The following is an 11,423-nucleotide window of genomic DNA, read 5'->3' as shown; positions in this document are numbered from 1 at the left end:
ACTTCTGTTTATCATTGAGTTAGTATTTGGATGTAAAGACCATGTGGACTTCATAATACTTAACAAAAGTGTCCGGTATATACTGCTCGCTGTTTTGACATTTCACCGTGATAAAAGGGAGCGCTAATTCCGGAGTACGAGTACGTAGGCTGTATTGATATTCTATTCAGTAGGCCCAACTGTTACTTTTAATTTTGTGCAAAGATTAAAATTGTTTCAAGACACATGACGATATAATTAGGCCTAAGGCTACATGACTTTTGAGAACAATAAGCCTAGCCTATATCATATATGCTTATAAATTAGGTCATGTATGTATATAATGAGGTCCATAATTTCCATTGATAGCTGGTACAGGTAGGCTACACAGGACAGTAGACCAATACACGTTTTTAGTGAGGTGGCTTAGCAACTTTAACGTTACCGGCCGGACAAAAGTACCAAATTTGGCATGGAGTTTCTTTTCGACCTTTCTATCGATTTTATCCGTGGAACCCACTTTATCGGTTCCGATTTTTCAAGATGGCGGCCAAAATCCAAGATGGCCGCCAGACAAAAAGGAAAGGTGGGGCTTATTCGCAGGGCAGCCCTGCGAATAGCCAGACACATACACCTTATGCACAGGGCAGCCCTGCGAATAGCCGGACACAAGTATCTTATTCACAGGGCAGCCCTGCGAATAGCTGGACACATACACCTTTTTCGCAGGGCAGCCCTGTGAATAGCCAGACACAAGCATCTTATTTGCAGGGCTGCCCTGCGAATAGCCAGACACATACACCTTATTCACAGGGCAGCCTTAGACTGGGTTAACGGGCTCAGTAATTTTTGGGGCTATTCGAGTTTGCTTTTGGGGCAATTCGAGTTTGCTTTTGGGCACCAGCTATCTTTTTGAGAGTCTTGGGAGCCTCTATATTTTGAGGAATTTATTGGCCTTTGGGATTCCTATCTTAATGCTGTTAGGATTGGTTTTGGGAGCCTAGGGCCTTAAGATTGAACCAGTCTAGCATTAGTACCGCCAACATAAAAATGTCATCCCTCGATCATTTTCACCTTTGTTTTTGCAGAGTGACTGCTCATTTGCATGTAAAGGTGTGGGAGGGGGGGGGGGGTGTCACACCTTTGACCATATTGGCTTTCAGGCAATATCGGCTTTTGGGGAATCCCAAGATAAGCTCTCTTAAAATAAGCTTTTAAACTTGAACTGCTGGGGCTCCAAAAATTAGCTTATGAAGTGGCTAAGACTATTTGGGCCCAAAAGGTTGGCTTTTTCAAGGCCCCTAAACTGACTGGTATCAATAGCAAAACCTAATAAACCTATTTTCAAAATCGTCACAGCCCTGCGAATAAGGTGTCTGTGTACGTTATTCGCCGGGCTGCCCTGCGAATAATCACTTCGAAAAGGAAATGTCATATATCTGGCTGTAAAAATCGGAGATGAATAAATGAGGCGTCAATTCAGGTATTTCCGGGGTCACTGAAACAGATGATGATCATGGCATGTTGCTTGAGTAACCCACTTCCAAGATGGCGGCCAAAATCCAAGATGGCCGCCAGAAAAAAAGGAAATGTCATATCTGGCTGTAAAAATCGGAGATGAACAAATGAGGGGTCAATTCAGGTGTTTACAGGGTCACTGAAACAGATGATGATCATGGCATGTTGCTTGAGTAACCCACTTCCAACGTTAAGCCTGAAAACTGTTGCTAAGCCACCTGACTATTTAGATCTTACTCGGTCATAGCCTTGTGTCTTGGGTTCAAGTTGGGTAAGTAAGACTACAACAGACTAACCCATGACAATGAAAGGAGCCCAAGTTTAGGCTGCCCTATTATTATGATGAGTATTGATGACATGCACGCAAGTCTCCCTATAAGAAAGCGTATATAAAGCAAAACGTTCATATCATGCATTGAATATTACAGCTGGTGAGCAAAATCTATCAATAATGTGTTTGCTTAAATTTGATTTCCTTCAGCTGTTGCAGTTTTCATATTCCCTGATACAAGAGCCAATTTTATTCCAAAATGGAAAGGCTACCCATGATAGGGTTGACTCTGACGCAGGATTTCCTGAGCACACCGCCACCATTCTTCCAAGTTCATACCGGAATTGGAGATCCAACAGTCAAGCATGATCGATCCCAAGTTACGGTTTGCGTTAGTTCGTCGAAACATAAGGATTGGTTCCCAGACTCCATGGAGAGGTTTGCAATCCTATTTTGTTATCATTTGTTATGAATTGAGTCTGCTATATCAATTGCTTGTTAGATTTAGTTCTCACCCACATGCGCTTATAACTTCACTGGCTACCTGGGGAGGGGGGGGGGGTCAAAGGAAGGGGAATACAGCTCGATGCCTAGGATCAACTGGGGAGGGAGGGATCAGGAAATATGGTATAAAGAATGACCGTTTATAAAAAGAATACTTCAATAGGGGATATGGTGACATGGTTGTCCCGTGGAGTCTGACTTGGGATTTCAATGCCACTGTGATTCCTCGTAGAGGAATTAAAAGTCAATTCTATTCTATTTTCCAAATCCTTAGTACAGGTTTCTCTACTGTCTGAGCCATTTGTATCTGACATTAATTAGTGAACTCATTTGCTATATATATAATATCTGTATCTTCACAGTTCAAAGAAATTTTGCTATTGCATGATTCTTTTAGTTTTGAAATTTATATTGTTTTTCTAGGAATTCCCTCCTTGTATTTGCCATTACAAAAAAAAGTTGAATTCTGAATCTACTTTTGAATTTGATAGTTCAACTTTCTTTGTGGATCAACCAATCAAGGTGTTTCCTGATTTGCATTATGAACTTTCAAATAGCAAACCGGGAGAATCCTCAAAGGGTCAATCCTTGACAAATTGCTTTAATTAGTCAAATATATTTACTTGCTTCTTTCTTCCTTTGCAGAGTGTTAAAAGTGTCTTCAGATGCAGAATATGAGACTTTAGTCCAAGGGCTTCTCTCGAAGCCTCTTCTGCTCGACATACAGTTGGAAAGGTTCTCTGCCCCTGCCTGTGAAAATGTTAAGAAGACAACAAAAGGTTTGTCCGATGAAACCATAATTTGGATTACATTAAATAATTAAGTGTTTTATGCATGTGCTTCAGTCTCTACACATTTTCACCATGGCAAGCCTTAAGCCATTGTCACCAGTAAAGGTAAACTTGGACTGCTTTCTATATTTCTGACAACACTTTGCAGCCCCCCAAACTACTTTGTTGTTTCCAAGGTTTGTTACAAGTTCATTGAATATATATGCTTTGTGGACTTCAGTCGTACAGTACATAGTGTAATTCAAAAATAGGTCATATTTTGTCAATATATAGATTTGTTCCAATTTATTTGAATTAATGCTCAAAACTTGAGGTAATATATCCATAGTTTACAAACATAATAGAAGGGTAAGATGAATTAGAAACGATGAAAAAAATTGAAAATTCAGCCCACAAATCTGAAGTATCATTGGTGAGGTGTCAACATGAGAGCCAGACACCAGAGTGTCTTTAAATTTTTGGGTAAAGACTTTAGTATTACAGTACAAATAGTTGTAATCAACAATTACAATTTGCTGGAATGTTGAAACAGGATATTGAAATCTGGGAATTTTACCAAGTGCAGTGAAAATGTTCAAAATGTTCTAAATTTATCTGTAAATGATCAATTTTATGCATGTTTTTTATTGTTGTTGTAAAATTAGGGAAATATAAATCTAGTTTTGTCTTTTCTCCTTCCTCAGCTGAAATGTTTGTCACAGTTAATACGGCACATCCCGTGATTAAGAGCCAGCTGTTGAGAGTCATAGACGAAGGCAGGACCCTTGTCCGGTCTGGAAGGAAGTTTGCTTTCCGGGTAAAAGAGCTCTTTTGATAATAATAATATTTAATATTTGCTTTTAATATAGCGCTTTATACCAGCGATAGGTCTCAAAGCGCTTTACAGATGTTATATTACCCCTGGTCAATGATAACCTGTCCCAGAGACAATCCCTCCAGTCGGCAGCAGTTATATACTGCGCCCAATGACAAGTTACCTCACAGGTACCCATTTAACCCCTGGGTGGAGAGAAGCAAGTGAGATAAAGCATCTTGCCCAAGGACACAACGTAATGAACTAGGCAGGAATCAAACCAGCAATCCTTGGATCACGAGTCCGAAGCCTTAGCCAATTGGCCACCACGCTCTCAATAATCAACATCACAAAACTAAAGAAAAGATAAAGTAGTTGTAGTTCACGAATTCAATTTTTGTTTTTGTAGAAATATTCCTTTCCTCTGCAGATAAATGGTTCAATTATTAAGTAACACATGATTTGGAAAACTTCATATTTTCATATGAAAATTTGTACAAAATTTGGAAAAAATGTATAAATGTTTGTATCTTTGGAATACAAAACTGCTATCAGGATGTGGGTTTGACCAAAAAGGTATAGAAAATTGGCAGCAACTTATTGCTATTGCATTCGCCAGAAAATTTCTTTTTAATCACTCTATACTGTACGTGTCACTAATGAATGAATATACAACGAGGAGCATCCAAGCTAACCGTCACTTTTTTTCTTAATCAACGATCACACGTTATCTTTGCATTTTAACCCAGATTAATTTCAACTCGGTGATTAAGGATTGGTATCGCCATCTGCTCCAGGCCGACGAAGATTGTCTCAGTTGCCTGAACACCATTGCTTTTGCCGAAAGTGCAGATATTATCATTACGAACACCAGTGAATTCTTTGTGCCGTATGGGTGCGACCCCAGTCTCTTGTGTTGCACCCTCTGCTGTTTGCCATGCTGCTTGCTGACTTGCCCATGTTACAGGGTAAATCCTTTATTTTTACTTATAAAAGTTTGCCTTCTGAAAAGGCAGGATGTAGGGGGGGGGGTGGGTGGGGGGCATATGATACAATCAATAAGTTGCAAGGTTTGTTAATGAAAGAAACTACTATTCCTTCAAATTTGTTAGACATCAATTTTCAGCAATGGCCTGTGGGAAGTATTCACATGGTTATAACCACATGTATATATTGATCAAAATCAAACCAAACCTAAAGCGGTTGCAATTTGTCAGTCTTTCCGTAGATATTTTACAGAACGACCAAAACAGAGAGAACGATATCTTGCTCTTTGACCTGTTAATTATTCATTATTTCAACATTATATAGTATATAACTCATGGGTCAAGTATTTATCCACAATCCATGTGCAGAGAAATGTGGGATATTTTTTTCTTCCCAACAATACAAAGCACACATAGACTAAAGAAAAACACAAAAACAAGCACAGCAACAACAAGACTGAAAACCATAGCAACAACACTAAAAACCAACCATAGCAACAACTCTAAAACCAACCATAGCAACAACACTAAAAACCTACCATAGTAACAACACTAAAAACCTACCATAGCAACAACACTAAAAACCTACCATAGCAACAACACTAAAAAAATTCCATAGCAACAACACTAAAAAAAACATAGCAACAACACTAAAAACCATAGCAACAGCACTAAAAACCTACCATATTAACAACACTAAAAACCTACCATAGCAACAACACTAAAAAAAAACAATAGCAACAACACTAAAAAAAAACCATAGCAACAACACTAAAAAAAACATAGCAACAACACTAAAAAACCTTAGCAACAACACCGAAAACCGAGGCACACTATGCTTCATCTACTCCACCAAGTTTTGACACGGGGGAATTTATTTTGCTATCAGATTCACCGGTACCTGACGACCACCGACCGTACCGTGGACGTCCAGGGGGAGATCCAGTACCTCAACTGGGTGGACGGCGTACCCCACGCCCAGAATAACTGCCAGTTTATCATGCTGAAGGAGGTTCGTCGTCGAGGCATCATCTCGGGAGGTGTCAACGTCGGCGTGGATGTCGTGTGAGAAGAAACGAGACGAGAGAGAGAGAGAGAGAGGCAGAGAATATATCGAGAGCGGTATGTCACCTGTTTCCGGTACTTAGATTTATCAAGAAACATTCTTAAAGAGTTTCAAATTTATTTGTGTCAAGCAACCTTGTTCTATTTGGCAATTGCTCCATTTAGCTTTGTAGACCATGATTTTTTGGTGCAAAAACATTAAACTTTGTTCATTTATCTTTTTGCTTGTATCATAGCTGTAGCAGCTTTGAAAAGCGTTCTCAGAAACCGTTTAAATTGGAAACCGACAGGCAATACATCCAAATTAGATAATCTTCAGGAAGGGATTACATTTATACTTTTTTCTATAAAAATCTATATTATATGTACTTTAAGCTCATCACAATCTAATCTTGTTTCATTTGACTCTGATTATTATGGGGGTTTCTTTGTTAGTTCTTCACTTTGTTTCCAATCAAAATGATTTTTGCATTTTTGCCCATAAATCTGCACTGTTGTTGCTTAAATATTAATAAGAAGACTTGAGATGTTTTGTAAATAAAGTTTATAGTGTGCATTTCCACTATTATGATAGACAGTCTGAAAATGAAGGATTATTAACGTGGTTGAAGCCCTCTTGTTCAATATCTCGTAAAAAAGAATATAAATCTTGCAGCTGTTTCATATAATTTTATAAAAAGGTTTCCAAAGTCTTTTATTTTTGCTGAAATGTCACCATTTTTGTTGTTGCATAAAATGTAGCTTGTTGCAAATAGGTTATTCACATGTTGTTGCTATTGGAACCAACAGGGCCATATAAAAGAATTGAAGAAGGAACAGAGATGTAGGTTTAGGGTTAGTCTTTAATACAGAGTAGCTGGGTTTTATAAGGTGGTTAAATAATAAGGTACAAATAGATGGCGCTACACAGATGAAGAGAAGAACAATACATGTTCTCATATCAAGTAGAAGCCATCTGCCATCTTTTACAGTATATGATAAATATTCCAATTTTTTTGTTATTTTTTTTTTTTAATTTTTTTTTTTTCCCTGCTTGAAAACTTTGTTAATTTCACAGGTGTGGTACTTTGTATTTTGCCCCTTCCCATTATACAGTATGCAAGGATTTACTTAGTGGTATTAGTTTTTTTTTATCTGCGCACAAATATCAAACTTACCCACAATAGAGAAATAATCTAGGTTTGATTCATGAAATAAAATAATATGGTATCTAATACCGATGTCAGTCCTTTTTGGACTGTTTATCGTTGGGAATAATCAAATTAATGAAAGCATCTCTTCCTGCTAGTGCTACAATACTTATGCTGGATGACTGCCAGACAAGTCTAAGATTGACAGGGTTAGTGTATGTGTCTGTTCTTTTGAAACGGCACTCATTATCCGAACCCCCGAATCAATCGCTGAACCATCTGAAGTAATTCAATAATTCTATGGAATTATTCAATCTTTTAGGCACAGTGAAGTTTAAATAGGGAAATGATAAGATTAAAAGGAGGTACTGATTGTTTTTTTTTTCTCCCCTTTTCACTTTGTTTCGTAAATACAACTCTCTGTGTTCTCGTTCAAGGTTATTTACAGACGGAAAGAATATCCGAAAAAAAGTGAAATTTATTCTTTTAAACCTTGATCCTGAAACTTCTCCTCCTCACATCTTGCCAGCTTGCACAGTTGTGTTTGCGTTTCTTGTTTTTACATATTTAAGGTTTTTTTTTGCCTTTTCCTTGTGGGCATTAAATGTTACTATGTAATCAGATGAAATTGGACCATAATTATGTAATGTTACTGCCTTAAAAAGTCACACCTTTTGTGATATTGAATAAGGTTTTTTTTTAAAAAAAAAGGTTAGGCCTTCCATTAAATTTTTTTGTGAGAGGGTGGGGGGGTGGGAGATTCATATGACGAAGAAGTCATGCTAACTTAAAGATTGGCAAACATTTATAACTCCAAGTCGATGGCTCCCATCCATTTTTGTTGATATATATTTATTTTGTAATAACTATCAATTTAGTAAAATATTTAACGTATACGTAGTAATATTCTTTAAAACCATACTGTTTGTTTTGTTTGTATTATTCATTTTTGTTTTGTTTTTTTTGTTTATAGTGCATTGCATTCTATCATTAAACAGTATTCCAGTATTTTTCTATTTTGGCTATGTCAGGGTAAACCATTCTTGTCACTTTTGAAAATCTTGGATCGCTCATGTACAGTAAAAGTTAAGCCTGAAATAGTTCAAGGCATTGAATAGAGTCACACAAATTTTGTTGGGAAGAATTTATCAAAATTTGCCGGAAGGGAGTGTCGGATAGAAATCCGTAGCAAAGAACACAGCGACACTGGAGAAAGAAGAGGCTTGTCTTAAAAGGGCAGCAACTTTAGAAAGGGCTTTAGAAAGGGCTTTAGAAAAGGCACGGATAAAAGGGGGAGGGAAGTGCAGCAACACTGTTTGCAAGAGCTTGTCATAGGTGCTAGCATTTTAGGCCCTGTAGCCACTTGTAATGGAGGGGTTGTAGGAGGGGGTGGGAGGGAGGGGTTCATGCACAAAATGCTTAAACAAAATGTTAACGCTTCATTTTTACTGTAAACATTCACAAACCAAAATATAAGGTTAGATGCATCAAGATATAAAGCTTTATTTTGAAATAAAGTAGCTTGTTAAGTTGTTAAAAATTATGCAGTTTATTCCTCATTTCCATTCATTTTTCTCTGTGGTATAATAATAAGGGAAGATAACTATGTTTGTTAGATAATCATTCTTTTTGTATTAAATTCATTTTTTAAGTACTGGAGGGTAGGGGGGGTGGGTTGGTGGGAAGAAATGTGTTTCTGATGAAGGGTAAATATCTAGATTAAGATTAAGATAGATTAATCAAGCCGAACCATTTTGTCTTCAAGAAAATGTTGTCTGCCTTACGAGTAATCACGAACATGGTAAATTTTATATGTGATGTTAGGTAGACAAGTTTCTTCATGTTGGTGTACTGTTTTATAGTTCCAATTCCATTTATCATAGTACTACTAGAATGTATTTATTCTTACTACAGTATGTCTTTTTAGGCTTATTTTCTAATATTATCTCATCATTTTCATCAATGTCGGTAATGAAACCCCCAGCGGCCATGATGATGTAGGGGGCTCGTGAAAACAATCTAGGTCAAGTTGCTGCACTATGCAGGGTATCTTAATGCTTTTGCAGACTCAGTTAACAGTGAAGCCTTTTAAGCAAGATAAAGTAGAATAGGTCAATCGATTTCTGTAGCTTTTTCACAAAGAATGAGGCACGATCAAATTATTGCAGTTTTATGATATCATGTAGGTTTTGTAATTCTGGCAATCAGTGCTAAATGTGTGTCAAAGCCTACCTTTTTTTTTCCCAGAATGCTAAGAGAAATTTTCAATGGTGATTAAAAAAAATAGTCCAAAGGCATTTTTGTGTGTAACAAACAAAAGAACATACTAATACTGTAGCATTCAATTTCTACATGTCATTTACAAGATTGTCCAATTTGGTACCAGAAGTGAACTTGAAGCAAGCATGTATAAAGTCATATTTGCTTCTTGACCCAAAAACAAAAAAAAGAGAGACAAATTTTGTGCTGATTTTGTTATATTTTTTTGATAAAGGTGTGTTAAGTTTTGAACGCAGGAATTCATGTAACCAGAACGATTCCTGTATATGGAATGAGTTCACACTCTCCAATTAATGAAAATTTGTGCTGCCAGTCTGCCAGTTATTTCCTTAACTTTTGTTCCGTTTATGAAACATGGTTGCTCATTCTAGATGTAAATATTCTCTACTGCTACAGTGCTACTTGTGAACCTTGTTGGAAATATTACAGTATCAGAAGTGTTAATTAATATTGCCGTCAACATTTTTCAATTAATTTTTCCCTTTTGATGTTGATTTGATGTATTTCGAGCAAAAAACTGGGATAAATGAATTCAACAATGTTATTATTGTTCCTTCGTTTTTAAAACCTTTATGCCAGTTTTTCATTCGGTGCTCTTTGCAATGTGTACCAATAGTCCAGTGAGCCAGGGTATGTTTGGGGATTGGAGGATACTGACAATTTGAGGCCTGGGGTGGGGGGGGGGGGTGGGGGGGAGTGCGGAAAGAAGAAAGGAAGAAGACAACATGACATGTTATAGAGCAGTGCCAAAGTAGCATCCTGTATGCCATGTGTATTGTTTTGTGTTGATTACGAACACTGTAATACAGAACACCTAGTAGGCTTGTCTCTACTCTCTCCATGTAGAGACCACTTGACTTGCCATACCAAGCAGGCTCAACTTTCTATATCTAGCAGGCTCAACTTGCTATATCTAGCAGGCTCCACTCATACTGAGTAGGCACTAACTATACCGAGTAGGCTTGTCTTGTTATGTACAGTAGGCTACTCGTTAAACTTGCCATGCAGAAAACTAGGAGGTTGTTATGCAGGCTAGTCTCGCTACATAGAGCTAGTCATAGTTAAACTTTCCATGCAGAGAACTAGGAGGCTGTTTCGCTGGCTAGTCTCGCTACACAGAGCTTGTCAGAGTTAGACTTGCCATGCAGAGAACTAGGAGGCTGTTTCGCGGGCTAGTCTTGCTAGATAGAGCTAGTCATAGTTAGACTTGCCATGCAGAAAACTAGGAGGTTGTTACACGGGCTAGTCTCGCTACATAGAGCTAGTCATAGTTAGACTTGCCATGTAGAGAACTAGGAGGCTGTTACGCGGGCTAGTCTCGCTACACAGAGCTTGTCAGAGTTAGACTTGCCATGCAGAGAACTAGGAGGCTGTTTCGCGGGCTAGTCTTGCTAGATAGAGCTAGTCATAGTTAAACTTGCCATGCAGAGAACTAGGAGGCTGTTTTTACAGTTGGTAATTATTTGAGTGAAGTCAACTTTGTTTGATCGCAGTGTAACTGTCAAAATTCTTTATTTTTATTTGGAACTGCGGTGGTCACTAATGAAACAATTTAATTGTTCACAATTGTGTCAAACATGTCAGCAGAGAAAGAAAGTTGAAAAATCATTCTTTTGAAGAAGTATGAATATGCAATCACTTTGGGGTATGTATAACATATTGTGTTCTATGTAAATTAACTTTGATCAATGTTCTATCTTAGATTATGAACTAAAATCATATCAATTTATGAATCTTGTAGCATGCAGACAATATATAAATGTTAACCAACAAAAAAACAAAGTTTTCTCTTATTTAATTCTTTTTTTTTTGTCACCTTTTTGAGTTGATTTGATCAATTTGTTAAAGTAATCCTAATCTTATTCAACAATAGAATCGCTGTTTAAATGCAAGTTATGAGCTGGTCTTGTCAAGCTCAACTTTAATTCATATTAATGAAGTTACAGTAGAATGTTGATACATGTTGTTTAAAAAAAAGGTGTCTGAGTGTAGAAACATTGTGGATCAATCAAAAACAAGTAAATGCTCATTAACATGCACTTTGAGAAATAATGTACAAGGGTGTCTATATAGCTTGATCTGTTACAAACTTCTATCGAGAAATAC

General features: G+C 37.3%; 1 protein-coding gene across 1 annotated transcript; it reads left to right on the top strand.

Annotated features, from left to right (window-relative positions):
• On the top strand, positions 1 to 6,913 carry LOC139958980 (uncharacterized). Its single transcript, XM_071956448.1, has 6 exons — positions 1 to 140; positions 1,979 to 2,206; positions 2,918 to 3,051; positions 3,747 to 3,859; positions 4,606 to 4,824; positions 5,732 to 6,913. The coding sequence occupies exons 2-6, from the start codon at positions 2,028 to 2,030 to the stop codon at positions 5,909 to 5,911; spliced, it is 825 nt and encodes a 274-aa protein (XP_071812549.1). The 5' UTR covers positions 1 to 140; positions 1,979 to 2,027; the 3' UTR covers positions 5,912 to 6,913.
• Positions 6,914 to 11,423: the final 4,510 nt, after the last annotated feature.

The sequence above is a fragment of the Apostichopus japonicus genome, chromosome 18, assembly GCF_037975245.1.
Source record: "Apostichopus japonicus isolate 1M-3 chromosome 18, ASM3797524v1, whole genome shotgun sequence".
Lineage (NCBI taxonomy): Eukaryota > Metazoa > Echinodermata > Holothuroidea > Aspidochirotida > Stichopodidae > Apostichopus > Apostichopus japonicus.
Note: the sequence above shows the minus strand (reverse complement) of the source record. Positions and strands in the feature narration are given on the sequence as shown.